Source organism: Oncorhynchus masou, chromosome 30 (genome assembly GCF_036934945.1).
Source record: "Oncorhynchus masou masou isolate Uvic2021 chromosome 30, UVic_Omas_1.1, whole genome shotgun sequence".
NCBI classification, from domain to species: domain Eukaryota; kingdom Metazoa; phylum Chordata; class Actinopteri; order Salmoniformes; family Salmonidae; genus Oncorhynchus; species Oncorhynchus masou.
This window is the reverse complement of record NC_088241.1, coordinates 32280268-32299429: the sequence shown is the minus strand read 5'-3', so window position 1 is coordinate 32299429 and position 19162 is coordinate 32280268. Positions and strand designations below refer to the sequence as shown.

The 19162-nt window shown below is 46.3% G+C and overlaps 1 protein-coding gene across 3 annotated transcripts in view; it reads left to right on the top strand.

Annotated features, from left to right (window-relative positions):
• The window catches only part of LOC135522535 (transcriptional activator GLI3-like), a 174901-nt gene extending 156314 nt beyond the window's left edge, over window positions 1-18587 (top strand). For all 3 annotated transcript variants that reach the window (XM_064948888.1, XM_064948889.1, XM_064948887.1), the window contains exons 8-15: window positions 174-393; window positions 2747-2860; window positions 4131-4271; window positions 9939-10088; window positions 10869-11033; window positions 11513-11791; window positions 13312-13717; window positions 14368-18587. In XM_064948888.1, the coding sequence (XP_064804960.1) occupies window positions 174-393; window positions 2747-2860; window positions 4131-4271; window positions 9939-10088; window positions 10869-11033; window positions 11513-11791; window positions 13312-13717; window positions 14368-16793 (3901 nt within the window). In that variant the 3' untranslated portion in view covers window positions 16794-18587. The remainder of the gene's footprint in view (window positions 1-173; window positions 394-2746; window positions 2861-4130; window positions 4272-9938; window positions 10089-10868; window positions 11034-11512; window positions 11792-13311; window positions 13718-14367) is intronic.
• Window positions 18588-19162: the final 575 nt, after the last annotated feature.

Genomic DNA, 19162 nt, shown 5'->3' with positions numbered 1-19162 from the left:
ATATCAGAAGGTAGTTTGATAGTGGTACATTAATTGTTAACTTTATAAATATTGATAATGGAAAAGGGGGGGGGGGGTCTGCACAAAGCCTTGTTGCACAAAACCTTGTTGTATGTTTTATGTTTCACATTTTTCGTCTACCTAACACTGATTGTGATATTGTTTCCCTCCAGTCCGGCATTGAGTTTTGCCTACCCTCCGAACCCCGTGGCACTTCAGATGCATCAGCAGCTGCTTGGTCGGCAAACAGGGATGGTGGGTTCTGCGTTTGGCCACAGTCCGCCGCTCATCCACCCCTCCCCGGTCTTCACCACCCAGCGGCCCATCCCTGGCATTCCTCCTCCTGGCCTCACACCCAGAGAGCGCTCTGTCATCTCTAACGACACCTCACAGGTGAGACTCCTCCCTCCTCCACATCAGAAGCCTCTGCGATTCATCATCACAGGTAATAAATAGATAGCACTGCCATGTGCTAGCCACGTGCTAGCTGCGTCCGTGGTAGTCTAAACAGATACAAGGCTTAGACAGGTAGAAGTAGACTTCCCTCCGCGCTCTGGCCTCATGGGAGGCCCCTGGATGTGTTATTTTCGACTGGGAACGTCGTTTTTGAACATTGTTTTTTTCACATGAGAAACAACAAGGGACTTGTTAGCATAGGATCCCACCACTGACACCATTAATCACACAGGGATTCAAACAGGGATTCAAATGGGAATAGATGGAATGGATGAATTCCACAATGTCTCTCCATTCCGACTGTATGTGGGGGCTCGCATTTAAAGCTCACATTTTAGTTTGCTACTTTGTGGCATGTTAATGACACAGATCCACACTCACTGCTGTTTCTAGCTATGAAGTAGTTGGTGGATGAGATCTCTTATTCAAGGTAGAGAGCTGACTATGTAAATGTATCTTCTCAATCTATTACAGAATTCTTTCTAGCTCTGAGGAAACAACCAGAATCATATACTACCTTACCGATTTGATATTTCTAGTCCAAATAGGACAAATACATTTTCACTGTGTCTATAAGCAGGATCTCAGTGGCTCGAGTGTCAAGATGCCCCACTAACCTCTCTGGGATATGTGGGACGGTAGAGTCCCACCTCGCCAACAGCCAGTGAAATTGCAGGGCGCCAAATTCAAAACAACAGAAATCCCATAATTAGAAATTCCTCAAACATACAAGTATTTTACACCATTTTAAAGATAAACTTGTTGTAAATCCATCCACAGTGTCCGATTTCAAAAAGGCTTTACGACGAAAGCACACCAAACGATTATGTTAGGTCAGTACCTAGTCACAGAAAAACACAGCCATTTTTCCAGCCAAAGAGAGGAGTCACAGAAAGCACAGATAGAGATAAAATTAGTCACTAACCTTTGATGATCTTCATCAGATGATAGGACTTCATGTTACACAATACATGTATGTTTTGTTCGATAAAGTTCATATTTATATCCAAAAATCTCAGTTTACATTGGCGCATTATGTTCAATAGTTCCAAAACATCCGGTGATTTTGCAGAGAGCCACATCAATTTACAGAAATACTTATGCATGGAACTTTAAATCCACTTCTCCTTAATGCAACCGCTGTGTCAGATTTCAAAACAACTTGATGATCTTCATCAGAATGCACTCCCAGGAATCTCAGTTCCACAATAAATGTTTGATTTGTTCGATAATCATTTATGTCCAAATATCTCCTTTTTGTTCGCACGATTAGTACACAATCCAAACTCACGACGCGCGGACAAGTCCAGACGAAAAGTCATATTACAGTTCGTAGAAACATGTCAAATGAAGTATAGAATCAATCTTTAGGATGTTTTTATCAGAAATCTTCAATAATGTTTCAACCAGAGAATTTGTTTGTCTGTAGAAAAGCACGCGTGATCAGCTCATGCCACTCTGCCAGACCTCTGACTCATTCAGCTCTCATTCCCCCCTCCTTCACAGTAGAAGCATCAAACAAGGTTCTAAAGGTTGACTTCTAGTGGAAGCCTTAGGAAGTGCAATATGACCCCATAGACACTGTATATTCGATAGTCAATGATTTGAAAAACTACAAACATCAGATTTCCCACTTCCTGGTTGGATTTTTTTCTTAGGTTTCTGCCTGCCATATGAGTTCTTGTATACTCACAGACATCATTCAAACAGTTTTAGAAACTTCAGAGTGTTTTCTATCCAAATCTACTAATAATATGCATATATTAGCAACTGGGCCTGAGTAGCAGGCAGTTTACTCTGGGCACCTTATTCATCCAAGCTTCTCTATACTGCCCCCCAGTCCCAAAGAAGTTAAAGGGGAAATTACATTCCGGATTCCCCTGAGTAAACATTCTGAGAAGGCCAGTAGCACAGATCCGAGCCAAGGAAACTCTCCTGTTTTTCCAGGCCAGTTCAGCTTTACTAGTTCATTTACTTTCCTGGCTCGCCTGCCTTGTAACAGGGAATTCCCCTTTGGCTCTCAGGCCAGGACCAGTCAGCCCAGAGTCAGGTCTATCAAAGGTGAGGTCAGATAGTAAACTGCTGTATAGAATCAATGACCTCGAATGAATAGACAACAGGCTGTACTATGCTACCTTGTCGTAGGATTAACTAGAACAGTATCATACAGGATGTCGTCATACAACTGCATGTAAATGTTATTTTCTGCTCAACTTTCATGGTCATTCTATCATATAGTATGTTGGAATTAATTTTGAACTAAGTTATTTTATTGTGGTTCTTCCCACAGAACAAACCCACCAGTGAGTCAGCGGTGAGCAGCACGGGGGAACCCATGCACCACAAACGCTCCAAGATCAAACCTGATGAGGAGCTACCCAACTCAGGGGCCGTAAATTGCCAGGTAAATTTAACTTCGCCAGCATTTATCGTATAGTCCAATGAACAGACATTCTTATCTAGTGTCTGAAAAGGGGTATGTTTATGGTATTCAAAGATGAGATCAGAAGACGAGATGGTTTACTGCGTCAGCAGCAACAGAATAGGATGTGGTGCTTGTACTGTTAAATTCTGTTCACACAGAAAACACATACACACATGTGCATACACACGCACGCACACACATAACCACACACACAACCATACACGCACTCAGTCACTCTCTCAGACACAGAGCTTTGGGGCCAATTATGTGATCTATTGTAAAACTATTTATTTATTTGCCTGTTTCATTCGGTTGCTTGTTCAGGCTGCTGCCTCTGAAACGATAAGCCCCATTGATCTCGGAGGTACCAGAAGGAAATTGTTTTCCTTTTAATCAGATGCTTAAGTGAATGAAAACATTTTTTGAAATTAGATTGCAGGTTTTCTAAAGGGCTCTCTGTGTGCTTGTGTCTGGAATGATGCTTCTAAAAGTGTCTCTGAGCTCATACAATGGAGGCAAGTCTGTAGAGAGATCCACATTCTGTGAATGAAACTCCTCTTCTCTCTGTTCCCCACCTTCACACACTCTCCTAACACCATGGCAGGCAGGTACTAACAGTAGACCTAGGTGGTTTTTACAAACCACAACTTTGCCCAGAGAGAAACCCCTGTACACCCCTGGTCTCCCTTGTTACAGTCTCCAGTACTCTCCAGGCTACCCAGCCATGTAATGCTAACAGTGACAGTAAAATATGTCTAGACTAATGGAGCAAGCTAGAGCAGGAAGAGGGGGTTAGATTCCTGAAATACTCTGCCCCAGACCTGTCGTAGATCAACTGCCAACCCAGAGCAGAGCTTGCAGCACTACATTTCCATTCCCAAACATTCTACTCCCTGTGTGCCGAACAGGGCCACATTGGCCCGATTCACTCGATTACACAAGTGGAAAAGTGAAACTAAATCGGTCTGTTGGGTTAGGGAAGGTTAGAGTAGGGGGAGGGAATGTTTTGGTTGGGATATGACTTGGTTACCGGTCAAGTGTGTTGTGAACATAATATATTAAGTCGTTTACCTAACCATAGTATTTTAGATTTTTTTAATCGGACACATACGTTCTGAATTGATATGGGCTTACTTACTGTACATACTGTACAATATTTAATATTCTGCAGATCTCTGCTGGGTCATTGCTGTAACACTATGAGTGTTGTGTCCTTGCTGTAATTGCGTTGGTGGTTTCTGTATTGTAGGACCATCCGGATGGGATGACACTGGTGAAGGAGGAAGGTGACAAGGACGAGAGCAAGCAGGAGCCAGAGATGGTGTACGAGACCAACTGCCACTGGGAGAGCTGCCACCGGGAGTTTGACACGCAGGAACAGCTAGTGCATGTGAGTACCTACCAGGACACTATAGGGAAGTAGCCTCGATTTGCAGGAGGCAGAAACCATATGACTATGGTGTCTGGCTTCGCTAAACTCCCTCTACCTCTATCAAGTTCAAGTTCAAAAGCTTTATGGTCCATTTAGAATGCAGATACTGTGCATATAACAGCACAATAAATAGGAAACAAGTTTTAGGAGTCTATTTTAGGAGCCCCCAACAAGTCTCCTGGACGCCTGGCTCTAACCCTCTCTGGTCCAGCAGTCTCTTCTGTATGTCACCATGTTCAGCGTTCAGTACAGAGTGTGCTACAGCCTACAGGCGTTGAGTAATGCCCCTGCCGGATTCCAGATTGGTTTCAGGGACGATGGTTAATGGGCTCAAAGGCTGCCGAGCACGTCGCTGTTGGGCTAAGGCGCTAACTGATTTGGCCGGCACCGACTCGACCTACGAGCCCTGCACAATCAGGCCTTAAGCCTAACATTCTTCCATACTGTATACAAGTCTGTACCATACTGGCTGTAATATACTCCCCCCTTCTGTCATGCAGCTCCTCACACTACCCAGGAGATGGATGACTCTCATCTGGTAAAGCCTGAGGGCCTATTCTTAACCCAACTATTAATGATATTACAGTAATACCGTATCACAAGGACTATGGACGCCACTTACACTGATACTATTACTACGGCTTCTGCTGCTGTCGTTGGACTGGTCTCCCCTGTGACCTGCTGTGTGCTACTTACCACTAGGTCCACTGTGAGGTGAGATTTTACTTCACACTCATGTTTAATACATGACAGCTGGAGCTGAGCTCACACAGCTGACCATTTCATGTGAGCTGTGCCAAGATTTTCCTCTTGTAGGACAATAAACGTGATTCTGATTCTGATTCTGATCAGCACACATCAGAAAGATCCCCAGCTCTCCACAGCTGTCTATCCCGCGTCTGACATTGCAATCCGCAGCCACAGCAGTAACCCCTATCTATAATTGATATCCTCAGCGCGGAATGGGCTGCCTCCCGCGTTTGAAGGGCTCTGCTCAAAGGTTGAGGATCTTGACAACTTCTTGCCCCTGTTTCCAGGGGCAGGGGGAGTTTGGCTGGGAAAAGGGGAGGGGAGGGGCATCATACTGGGAAAGAGCTTGTTCACACATGATATTCTCCATGAAGAAAAGAATCAACACATCCTCATTGTCTTTTCCCCTTTACATTTTTTTATGTTGTATTTGAATTACTCATTTTATATGCCCATGCAGATAGGGGGAGAGAGATGCTAATAAAACTGTTCCCCTCTAATTCAGTGAGCGGGGAGGAAACCCTCTTATCTCCCCAACCCTTCCTCAACCCCCACCCCCATCAGTAATAGGATAAGTACAGTATTTGGACCACATTGTCTGTTCTCCAATGCCCCTCCCCCTGTTTTCAACATGTCATCTTGAATGGAGAAAAAATATAATACTATAATATGTTTCCAGTCTGGCTTTGATTGGCAGTGTTCATGCAACACCGTTTTCAGTTCTGATACATTTATGGATTTTCTATCGATTGTTCATTAGATAGTCTTTGATATTAGTGTTTATTAGGTGAAAACTTAAAAAATTAAACTGCTGTTTAAAACAAGTGAGGTAAATTATTAACTATTTGAAGTGTTTAAAAAAAAGTGATGGTTACGTAGATGAAGACAAAGAAATCCCTTTTTTGTTTTTCGCATGGCCTAATTCTAGAAATTAATGCCGCTGTGCACCACCCTCATTGCTTTCTACCCTGTTCAAAAGCGTCTCCTGCCTCGCTCCTGATGCATATTTTTACACTCTACAAACGCGCTCGCACCATGACGCGCTGCGCCGTTCCTTTATCATCCTCGTTTAACCGCTCTCGGTGCCGCCGATAAGATTAACATCGCATCTACGCAATTTAGCTCACTTATCTGGCCTTCCCAGTCAGCAAAAGGGAGGCGGGTGTCAATTTTCGATTGCTGTATTTATTTCATTACTTTTTCTCTCTCTCTCCATCACTTCTTTTAACTCTGCCTCTCTACATCACCCTCCCTCCCTCAACCCCCTCAACCTCCAGTACCTTTTTTGGCATCACTCTCTCCCTATCTCTTTAATTTTCTCTCCTCTCCGAGGGAGCACTTTTAAAGATAAGGTCGTTGGTGCTGGATTATTTAATGTCTCCGTCTGAGATGTTTGGGGGGTTTGGAACTGGGGTGGCTTTGGAGAGATGGTACAAAGACTAAGATGGGGGAATACAGAAAGGGTCTCAAATGGGGACAGGGTGTGTGTGTTCGTGCGTGTGTGCATATGTGTGTACGTGCACACAATCCACACAGTCAACATCCACTCAATCCCACCTTGACACTGTGCTGTTCTGGGTCATCTCCTTAGGTGGAGCTGTAATTTCCTTGTTCTAAAAGGATGAAGATTACGTGATGTTAGCGTTAGCTCCCCCAGTATTCAAGCATGCTGTATGGCGGTGTTTGCGGCCTGGGTGCCTCCTCTGTGTTGAGGGGAGATAAAGTTGGGCTCAGTCAGAATGTGGTCCCCTCTCCTGCCTGCTGGCAGAACCCTTTAATTGGTAAAATGCAGATTATTTTTTGATCAGGAGAAGGATTAGGCACTTTATCTGTCTGGAGTATCTTACTCCAAAATGAAAAGGCTCTGCTGAATTACACATACAAATTCTAGCCCCCTTCTCCTCTCCCTCACGCTCTCCCTCCATCTCCCTCCCTCCCTTGCCTCTTTTTCCCTTGCCTCTTTTTTTTTTCTTTACACAAAGCGCTTCAGCAATTGACATCACAAAAGAGTATATGATTTATTAGGCTCTGTTTGATAAAGCTAAACGGTGTTGCAGGTCCCACAGCTTAGTGAAATTGCCTTGTAAACAGGCCTTCTTTTCATGCACGCCTGCATTCTAATGTATGAGGTGTATATACCAGAAAGTGCTTGATAAGGGGAGACTGTAAGAGGGATTTTGAAGTCGGGCAAAATTGGGGAAAGTATTGATGTGATTCTGTGTGTCTGGTGTCAGTGTGTTTATGTGCATGTGTAGCTATTATATGGGGGTGTAAATCCATAAAAGTCTAGAGTAATCTAAAAAACATTTCCTTTAGTATGTAGTAGCTACATGTCCTATACAAGTAGTTCACATCAAATTGTGTGTGTTTGTATATCAGTGTGTTATACACTGTATTATTGGTATGTCAGTCTATACCTGTAAGCGCATGTGTACTCCAGGGTGTGCGTGTGTTTGCATGCCCGTGTGTGTGTGTGTGTATGCACTCTGTGCTCATCCCAGCCAGCCTCTGTGTCCCCATCCAGCGCATGTCTCCCTCCGCCCGTTTCCCTCCTAAATCCATCTCAGTGGGGTTTTTACAGTATGTTGGCCGATAAGCTGGCAGGGTGAAAATGAATTAGCTGCTAACGCTCCACCACCACTACTATCACCACCTGTTTGTCCATGATGCCGGGGCCAACACTGCCTACCCATACGATCAGCATGGAGATTATTGATTCATTACAAATTTCCATTAGATCATGACCATTAGTGTCGTCTCTAGCTCGGGCCTCTCTCTGTCAGCACGGGGCCCATGCATCACGACCGTCAGCGGCCCCTGGTCATTTGTACGGGCTGGTGGGAGGGACGAGGGGGGACAGCGGAGCGTGTGCCAACAGCACAGCAACACCGGGGCACTCCTATCACTCAAGGGATATCGAACGGCGCGGCGCAGACTGATCGCTTGCCACAGGAATTCCCTCACAGAGGCGGAAGGGAAAAAAGGAGGAGAGGAGCTAGGATCGGTTTTCCGTGTTGTGATGGGGGAGGGAAGATCAATCTGAGGGAAACGAACATCCAATGCCCTTGATCTTACCTCCCCATTCCTTTCCTCTCTGAATTCTTTTTAGCACCAAAATTAAAATGTGTCAAGTTGAATTGAATGGAGGGCCTTTGTTGATACATAAAGTCAATTGGAGACAGAAATGAACGATTGCATTGGCTAACATATTGATGTAGTTGTGAGAGCAGAGCAGGGCAGGAAAGTGCACATGGCTGGCGAAGAGATGCCGGTTTTAGTGTACTTCTTTTGTCATAGGGGCAGTGTACGACACCCCTGGCTCCCACTGCATAGGGGGTTAGTTAAGTGCAATTGTTCTGAGACTTGAGGGCCCATGGGGGTCTTTCTCTTGAAGTAAGGTTAGACTTCATAGGATACTGTCTGTTTGGGGGTACATCCCCTCCTTTGATGGGAAGAAAGGGCTGTGACGGTGGCCTGGTCAGGGCCCCACTGGACTAATATGTTGGGTTACTAGCTGGCCAGGGGGAGGGGCCCCTGGCTGGGGATAATTCTGCCGTTGTCTGGGGACCGTCTTGTCTGGAGGTGCATGGCCAGTGACACACTAGCAGGTCAAACAGGGTTGCAGGCACACACACACAGATACACACACACACTTCTCTCAGGGCGGCAGGTAGCCTCAAGGTTAGAGAGTTGGGCCAGTAACAGAAAGGTTGCTGGTTTGAATACCGGAACAGTTAGGGTAAAAAAATCTGTCACTGTGCCCTAATTGCTCCAGGGGTGCTGTGCAATGGTGACCCTGGCTGTGACCCCACTCCCTGTGGGTGTCTCAAGGGGAGTTGGGATATGCAAGAAACACATTTCCACTACACACTTGTGTGTAACAGGACAAATATAACCCTCCCCCAAAAAATATATATATATTATTATTATTATTACCCTCTCAATTCCTCTTCTCTTCTGCTCTTTCCCTCAACTTTTGAGGTTTTTAAATATAGAGATACTCTAACAACCGTTGGTTTCTCTTAGACATTTAAGACCTCTCAAAGACAAGTCTCTATTTATCCCTGTCTTTCTTTCCCGTTCCTCTCTTCCTTGCTCTGTTTTCCCCGTAAGGCAAATGTCTCTCTCCCCCATCTCTGTTCAGGAATGTAATAAGACGGGTTCCTTTTGTTCAGGATATTGTGTCTGTCTCCCTGGGTTAAAATTGCTCTCGGAAAGGCCCTTCAGAGGCCACCACACTAACACTGTTGTCTTTGTGAGAGGGCCAGATGTTGACTTCTTCCCCGAGGATTCCATGTCTGCCTTTTTTTCTTATCTTTTTCTTTAGCCCTCTCTCATCCCCCTTCAACCATCCACTGCCACCACCTGTACCCCTTTTACTGGTCAGTGTGCAAAGACAGAGCGAGTGGGAGAGAGAGAGGGAGTGAGAGTGACAGAGAGAAATCAGGGGAGAATGCATGCTCACTAGATACTGTATAAGGCTTTGCTGGAGTTGTAAAGCCATGGCATTTGAGACGCTTTGAAACGCCCCATCCCCTCACCTCCCTCTCCCCTTTCCCTCCCCTCCTCCCACACCCCTAAACCTCAGATTGGAAGTTGCCACGGCAGCACATCTGTCAGCAGGAGCCCCATGTGATTTGAAGTGACAGGGTTTTATTTGAAAAGCCAGTTCAGATCGGACACTGAGACTCACAAGTCTCCCATTTATTCCTCAGAGTACTAAATACAATGGAATAAATGGAGAGAGAGAATATGAAACAATGCGAAATGGTAGAGAGAGAGAGGGAAAATGAGTGGTAATACAATGATGGATGAATCAATTGAATCAAAATCCAGATTGACCTGTGATTGACCTCTGCTAGTTTCCTCTCTCAGCACATTAACAATGACCACATCCACGGGGAGAAGAAGGAGTTCGTGTGTCGCTGGGACGAGTGTTCACGGGAGAAGAAACCCTTCAAGGCCCAGTACATGCTGGTGGTCCACATGCGCAGGCACACCGGGGAGAAACCACACCGATGCACCGTAAGCACACTCCCACATCACTAGAGTCCTGCATGGGCCTGACTTTTAAGCCCGAGCACTACCCATGCCCGCGGCGTTCAGGCCGTACCCTCCCCAGGCCTGATTGCTTCTGCCAAATTTAAGACCGGCCCTCCCTGAATTCAGAAATAACTTCCTCCTTTAGTAAACATATTAGTTGCTCCTCTCTGTACACTCGCTCCCTGCTCACAGCTTGCTCTGCATGCGCTCTGCTCATGGCGCTCTGTGAGTATCCATAGAAATGGCTCGACTTGGGCTACTTTGCTCAATGATGAGACAGTTACTTTTCACTCTAGACTCCGACAAAACTCAAGGAACATTATTATTTTCTGTGAAATAATCTCTACCGTCTTATTGTGATGAGGTTGAAGCCATGTTATGATCTTACTCAGATTTGACTGTACTGCACAGCAGAGCACGGTGATCAATTTAGTGATACTCGAGCCCTGCCCATACCCTAGTTTTTGAAAAAACAGGCCCTACCCGGGCCCTAACCCGATGTGTAATGTTGGGGCCCGTCGGGCTCGGGTCAGGTAGTAGAGCTCTACACTCCCACAAAGTTGACTTTACATCCATGGCCTTAGATATAGGAATACATAAAGAGATAGTCGTTGTTAAATGGTTGTGATGATTACATTTAATCAACAGTCTGTCACATTACTGCATAGGTCAGTAATATTTTGGGGGTAATTGTTGTCTGCCAGGATGACGCAGAGCTGTGTTTGATGTGTCTGTTCTTCTTCTTCTTCTTCTTCTGTGTAGTTTGAGGGCTGTCCCAAGGCCTACTCTCGCCTGGAGAACCTGAAGACCCACCTGCGCTCCCACACTGGAGAAAAGCCGTACGTCTGTGAACACGAGGGCTGCAACAAGGCCTTCTCCAACGCCTCAGACAGAGCCAAGCACCAGAACCGCACACACTCCAACGAGGTACAAACACACATGTTCACTCACTCACGCGCGCACACACATACAGTACATGTATGCACTCACGCAAATGCAGGGAAACATACGCGTGCGCACAAACACACACACAGCTCAGCGACAGGTAATTTACCTACACCACTGACTGTATGTGAACATGCTGTCCATTGCTGGAGGCCTTTAGCGGCAGGTAGCCTAGCGGTTAAGAACTTTGGGACAGTAACCGAAAGGTCTCTCGTTAGAATCCCTGAGCTGACTAGGTGAAAAATCTGTCAATGTGCCCTTGAGCAAGGCACTTAACCCTAATTACTGCTGTAAATCGCTCTGGATTAAAGTGTCTGCTAAATGACTAAAATATACAAATTTAGAAACAGAAGCATCCCCATCTACTCTCCTTCCAGAACATTGAATTAAATAGAACAGTGTACTAATATAATGTTCTATACTAACAAAATAATACAATATAATGTATTTCTATGTTCCAGAAACCCTACGTGTGTAAGATCCCGGGCTGCACCAAGCGCTACACAGACCCCAGTTCCCTACGCAAGCACGTCAAGACCGTGCACGGGCCGGAGGCGCACATTACCAAGAAGCAGCGCAGCGACACCTACCCACGACCCCCTCCCCAGGAGGGGGGGAATGGACAGGGCCTGTCACCAGGGCAACTGGGAGGGTACGCAGACCAAAGGGAGTACAACCACTCTACCTCGAAACAGGACGAATGTCTGCAGGTCAAGTCCATCAAGACAGAGAAACCCATGGTGAGCCCCTCTCTGAGGTCTAACACTGCATAATGGGATAACCATAGAAATAGAATTACTGCCGCTGGTCCACCAAACACGAATCGTTGAATTTAATGGGGATGCCCATTCTAGTAATTATATTTCTATGGGGGTAACAGCCCAGCTCTATCTGAAATATCACCCTAATACAGTAGCTTCTAACAACGCTTCATCTATTTTTACTTTAACTCTAACTGTGTAATGTACCGTGATGTTCACTTAAACCCGTGGACCGTACGTGTGTTTTGTGTGTAATCAAACGACTTACGAATAACCCTATAATGAATTAATGTTTTCTTCTGTCCAATTTTCCATGCATTACTCGTCCCTCTCTCTCTCTCTATGGACAGTGGGTAATCAGGTGAGATAGGTGTCTCTTCATGTTGCCATGCGTTTGTAAAAAAAAAAAAAAAAAAAAAAAAAAAAAACGTATGTCTCTCACTCACCTTATAATACCCATTCAGTAGCCTGTTGGCCGCTTTCCTTATCTCCTCTTTCCATGTGGCATCAGCATTTGTCTCATTAGTCATCTTTACAAAGCTGTCCATGGTCGTCGCCACTTGGGATTGAGAAATTCTCTTGATTATAATCATTTTCTTTATTTTGGAGAGTAACGTTTGCTCAAAGCAAGTTAAATGCCTTAGGGCAGAACTAACTGCATTTCCAACCATTTCCAATAATGTTTATGTGTAGAATGCCCAACAATGCCTAGGGCTCTATTGTGCAGCCAAATGCATTGGGTGGAACCAAGATGAGATGAGACTAGGCCCATTCAAACTACAAATTCTTGTTTTGCAATTTTGTATGATGCCAAAAAATTGAGATTTTTTCTCTTCACTCCATTTGGGTAAATCAGAGTAAGCCCTTCCTTAGTCAGTCTGAAAATAATCCTTTGTCCTCGTGGTTTACAGAAGAAAAGACATTGGACAAACCCACAGCTCTAGGAGTGAAAGATTGTCTGTGTTTACACATATTGTAATGACAGTTGAAAGCAAACCTCCGATGGTTCTGTGGCCTGTAGATTTGAAGGTGGTATTTGGTTATAATCAGACGGAATGCGTTAATATGATCAATCATTGTGTTATTGTTTACTCCTGTGGAAAACATGTCCCAGGCAGCTGCATCACAGGGTGTCATTGTGCGTTTTTATCACATGGCTCAGACCTTTAATAAAATAAAATGGTCCTTAAAGTGATACTTCAGGATTTTGCAAGAGGCCCTTTATCTTCTTTCCCAGAGTCAGATGAACTTGTGGATACCATTTACATGTCTCTGCGTGCAGGAAGTTGCAAACCAGCTGTAGCGCAATTGCTAACTAGCGTTAACGAAACTACCTCTAACTTCCTTCATACTGGAAACAGAGACATAAAAACCCCTTTAATGTGTCCCATAATAATTGAGCCCTCCTATTCTTCCCCTCCCGTCTTTTCTTTTCACCTCCCTCTTCCACCTGTTTTCATCACTTACTTGATACTCGCACCCCTATTCCCCCCCGGCAGACGTCTCAGCCAAGCCCTGGCGGTCAGTCTACATGCAGCAGTGACCAGTCCTCCATCAGCGCCTATCCCAGCCGTGGAGTCCAGCTTGCTGTGAGGGGAAGGGTGGGACTAGGACTGGGCGAGAGACTGGGAGAGTATGAGGAGTTGGAGGATGAGGAGGAGAATGTGTTGGAGGAGTTAGAAGGGGGCTGTGGGGCCCCCATCATGGACTCCACTGTGTCCACAGCCACAGCGGCTACGTTGGCACTGCAGGCGAGGAGAAGTGTGGGCCGACCCATGAGATGGATGGAGCACATGAAGATGGAGAGGCTGAAGCAGGTGAACGGAGGAGGAGGCCCCATTCCCAGGCTGTCACCCACACCGCCACCCAAGGGACCTGCCACGCTGCCCGCCATTCTGGGGAAGGGTAAGGACCCACCATGGTCATGTCCCCCACCCTATCTGGGTCCTCTGAGGTGATATACAAAGAAAAATAGTGTTTCATTACAGGGACTTAGTAAGGATGTGAAGTGTGTTTTACATGCTGTACTCCACGGGCATTCAATATCGCTATTAAACGTCACTGGACGCTTTAAAGGCAAATAGATATGTAAAATAATATTGACACTAGTATTGGGTTGTGAAAATAACTCCAAATGTCTCAGCAGATCTCAGTTTGATTACTTGGAATTTCCCCCTGGCAGATCGGACTTGAATACACAGGCGTAAAAAATTCTTAAAATTCTCTGTTCCGCTGGAAATCACTTTCAAACCCATATCGTATCATGCCATATATCATATCAGTGATTAAAGCATGTAATAGAATTTCATGGCCAAACTGTGCCAGTTGTATTTGTGAGAAGGTTGCATCTCTCTGAGGGATCTCTCTTCACTTATATTGTGCTCATCTTTCTCTCAATCCCCGTTCTCTCTCTTTCTCGCCCTCTTTTTTTCTTTCTCCCCCTCACACACCCACACTACCCCTCCTTCTTCTTCTCTTTTTCTGTTTCCCCTCTCTCTCCCTCCCCTATCTTTCTCCTCCCCTGTCTCTCCCTCCCTCTCACTCGCCCTCCTCAGATCCATACCTGGGCAGGTTATCCCAGCCGAAGCCTCCCCCTCATCCCGAGCTGGGAAGCACAGAACTTACGGTGCTCAGCATGCTCCACAGCATTGAGCGCGGTGACCGGCGGGACAGCTGTGGTAGCGCCACCAGCTCAGCATACCTGAGCAGCAGCCGGCGCTCCTCGGGTATCTCGCCGTGCTTCTCGTCGCGGCGCTCTAGCCAGGCATCCCAGAGCGAGGCAGCCACCACCCCTAGTCACCACTACCGCCACCACAACCTCAGCTCTGCCGACTCCTACGACCCCATCTCTACCGATGCCTCACGCCGCTCCAGCGAGGCCAGCCAGTGCGGGGGAGGTGGTGGAGAAGGTGGGGTATTTGTGGGTGGGGGGTGGGCGCGTGTCGGGGGAGGGACCAAGGGGATGCTCAACCTCACGCCTGCGCAGCACTACTACCTGAAGGCCAAGTACGCTGCTGCCACGGGCGGCCCACCCCCAACACCGCTGCCCAACATAGAGTGCATGAGTCTGAAGACCCACATGGCCATGATGAGCGAGGTCCAGGGCGAAGCTGGAGGCAACTATGTGATGCCCCAGCTGGTCAGGTCGCGCCGCTGCAGCGATGGCAGCACCACCAACAGGTACGGGTGCCACGGTGGCTACCGAGACTACTGGCGGAGGGGCTTCTACCCCGGCGAGGGCCCAGGGAACGGTCCGGACCGGAGGGCCAGCGACCCCGTACGGACCCATCCTCAGCAAGCACCAGAGTTCTTTGGGCTGCCCCAGGTCCAGTGCTTCAGCAGCCTTAACAACATACACCCTCTGCCCCCGCTATCAGGCCTCCAGCACCCCACGGCAAAGGGCCGTAGCTTCAGTCTGCAGAACTACACACGCTCCGACGTGAACCTACAGAGAGGGGGCCTGTTCTCCTCGCCCTGCCCCCCCAGCATCATGGAGAACACAGCCCTGGAGGCCCTGGCCATGGAGGAAGGGGGGATGCTGGGGGATGAGGACATGCTTCCTGACGACATGGTGCAGTACCTCCGCTCACAGGACAAGGCAGGCTCCTACAACAACTACATGGAGAACCAGGTGGCTCGGGACAATGGACATCTCCCTGGGGGGGAGTTACAGAACCAGGGCCCAGGGCTGAACCAGTGCTTCTACAGCCCCCAGCAGCACCAACAGCGGCAGGAACTGGAGAGAAAGAGCCCTAGTAAAGAAGGCATGCCCATCCAGTGGAATGAGGTGAGCTCAGGGAGTGCTGAGAGGTCTCCACAGAGACAGCCCCAGGCCCAGTCCCAGCAGAGGTGTAGTCGATGGGCCGCCACAGAGCAGCACCAAGGTCTGGCTGCCAGTTCGCCATTAGGGAGGTTTGGGAACATGGTGGTGCAGCCGCAACAACCATTCGCCAGAGAGTTCCAGAACCAACGCTGTGCCCAGCCAGCCCAGTCCCAATCTCAGCCTCGATGCGGGCTAAAGTCAGAGGTGACCACCCATTCCTGCATGGAGATGAAAGGGAATGACCACAACCCCACACACACTTTTGGCCGCCCTGACTTCTCCCAGATCACCATGGGGCCTCTGCCCCAGGGCTACGGCCAGCAGAAGTATCACAACCAGACCCAGAACCACAGAACCTCCAGGCAGATCGGAGAAAACCTGCTCCTCAGCCGGGGCTCCATGGACAGCCTATCCAGCCTCTCCCCGGCACTCCACCACCAACTCCTTGCCGCCGCCTCCCCCTGCCTGCAGCAGGCCAACAGCAGGCACCCGGCCAGACCACAGCAATACCTGAATCTCCAACCGAGCACCACCAACGGTAGCCATGTCAACCTTACCCATCAGAACATTTCCCAGCAGCAGCAGAGTCTGAGCAACCAAGGCAGCCACTGCTCCCTGGCCCGTCAGGTGTCCGGGCTGAAGCTAGAGGTTCCTGACCAGGACTATCTGGACCAGGGCTTCAGCGACCAGGCTGTGTGCTTTGACCCGGTGGAGACCAAGGCCTCGTCCTCCCCTCCCCTGGAGGAGCAGTGTCTGCTGGAAACCATGACCGAGCAGGTGGGTCTAGACGTGCACTCCTCAGTCCCAGCCTGCCTACTATCTCCGGGTGCCGACCAGGTGACCAGTACGGTGGACAGTGGCGTGGACGGCTCAGCCAACGTGCTAGACGACGTGGTGGCGCTGGACTTCGACGCCATGCTGGATAATGTGGGGTTGGGCTACGACCAGAGTAGTCTGGTATCGGGGGTGATCAGCCCCTCCATCTTCCAAGGCCTGTCCCGGACCTCGTCCCGCCTCACCACTCCCCGGGCCTCTGCCACCTTCCACAGCACTGCGGGCATGGTGTCTTCCAACCTCAGCAACATGGCCATCGGGGACATGAGCTCCTTCCTCACCACCCTCGCCGAGGAGAGCAAGTTCCTGGCCATCATGCAGTAACTAACTCCGTCCTTCCTTCGCTTTATCCCTCCCCTGTCTAAAAGGAAATAGAGGAAAAACCTGATGCATGTAAAGAACTGAAAGAGGAAAAAAGATGGTAACACTTATGACAAAGCGACAAATTATCACAGTTTATTATACTTACCTAAAGTGTTTCCCAAAACAGATTTGTTGCCAAAATGATTTATTTTGTAAAAGTGTCATCCCCTCTCTTCTGAGGCAAGTGATGTGTCAAAAATTATATATAGGTATATTCAATTTCTGTAATGAAGGCTATTTTTGGAAGCCCTTCCCTTTGTATTACTGATGAGCGAGTGAGGCCTCTGATAGCATTTCTGGTCTTGTCCCTTTGGAACGTTATTCTGTGTATCGTTGCTGTTTTTTTTGCTGTACACTGTTGGTATAAATGCATGTTGTATTCAAGGTCAAACATAAACACTGTCTTCATAAGTACATAGACTAGCCCACGTGCTAAGTATCTAATCCTATTGGATGTGCCATTTACCATTATGGTCCAACAATCGCCTCATATAAATCCTTATGTTATCAGGTCATAAGAGGGTCAAAAGTCCCCTGGTTGTTATCTTTCTATATTTACTTGTTATAGAAAGATTATAATTTTGTTAGTATGTTACTTTTGAGAATATGTAAATGTTAGTGTTAGTGCTTCTACCAAGTCTTACCAAGTGGGAGTATTACGATAATATTCAAAGTCTTTGAATTACAAGCGCCAAAACGTAGCCCTTTAGTTCATACTCCAATGGCTTGATTTACAATGTCTGTAATGGTACTCACAGGTGTATATATACCAATGTGGGTTTTTGTCTTCATATTTTCTTTGTGAAAATCAGATTTTTGTTTTGAGGTGCTTTCTGTAGAAAACAAGCATTTATGGACAGTATGGGACATATTCTTTTTACTTTTTTTTATACAACAGATCATCCATTAATTCTAAGCGTAGCACATGATTCACTGATTTTAAAAAAGGGTACCATTTGTTTTCTGTTTTTTTATCCACAATTGTATTTGACCATTTTAGAAATGTGATCCTTTTTTTGTCTGATAGACATTTATAGTGGATCATCCATATTCTATTCTCCAAAAGAGTACAATATATGTCCTGCCACTATGGAGTGCAGTGACCCTTTCAACAGTGTTAGTATCACCTTGCAATCCCACATGACAGTGTACAGTATTTGAAATAGTTTCCTTAATCTTCAGTGGCAAAGTACAGAATTGTTTTGATGTTTTTTGGTACTTTTTGGTACTTTTTTGTCTTTGTAGCTGTAGTTGTAGCTGTGCATCGGTGTTTTGTTTTGGAAGAAGTAAGAACTCATTCCCTCGTGAAAGGACCAGAGTGAATGGCCATGAGGTATGTGCCTTAATAAAACCTGCCTGTCGGAAAATAAAAAGATCACTGCCAATCTTCCATGGTTAATTCTGAAAAGAAACACATGTTAAGTGTCTTGTGAGACCTGTAAAATTCACATAAACATTTATATTTAAAAACGGATTATCGATAAGACTGAAATGTGTAAAATGCATTAACTTTCATGTTTGTTAATCTTTTTTCTTTTTTTACTATTGCCTTTTTTTATACCTGTAAATATATGACTCTTTCTGTAGGTTTAGCTCAGATATGAGGATGAGGCAGAGGGGTCAATAAAGAAATGACTCTTAAAAGCAGGGATTCCCAGACCAGGCAGATTTGGCTCTGAGTGGTGAAGAGCCACTTTGCTCTTTTCTAACTGACCACAAATGTTTGTATGGTTTTAATAAAAAAAGGAAATTATATTTCAAGTCTTCTGTCTTGCATGTGTGCTGGTTTGGATACAATGAAACACAGACTCAGATGGATGTTAACCGATCTTCCATAGGTTACATAGGTTTGTTGGATTTAAAGTCATTAGCCCACCACGACAAACAAATAAACGAGAGAATGATCCATTGACTGCGAACGTCACTTCCATTTCTGCAGACGACAAACTACATGGGTAAGAATTACTGCATTACTAATAAAGTCACTGTCCTTGTAATGGTATTAAATCACTAAACAATCTCTGTCTAAACCTCAGGCTATCAGGTTGAGAGCTTCTGTACTCTCAAATCAAATCTTGTTCCAACATATTGGGTCAAAATCTATTTTTTTATTTTAAAGAGGATAAATTACACACACATTAAAAGGAAATGCAACTTCTGTTGGACCTCACTGATTGTCTGTACCAACCTCCATGTACCCTCAATTCTTACACATTGAATTATGGATAATCGAAGTCTGTGTTTTTGTTGCCCCCTTCTGATCATCAGTAAGAATTTAAATTCTACACTAACAGTCATGCATGCACTTCAGACCACAAGCCAGTGTCTAT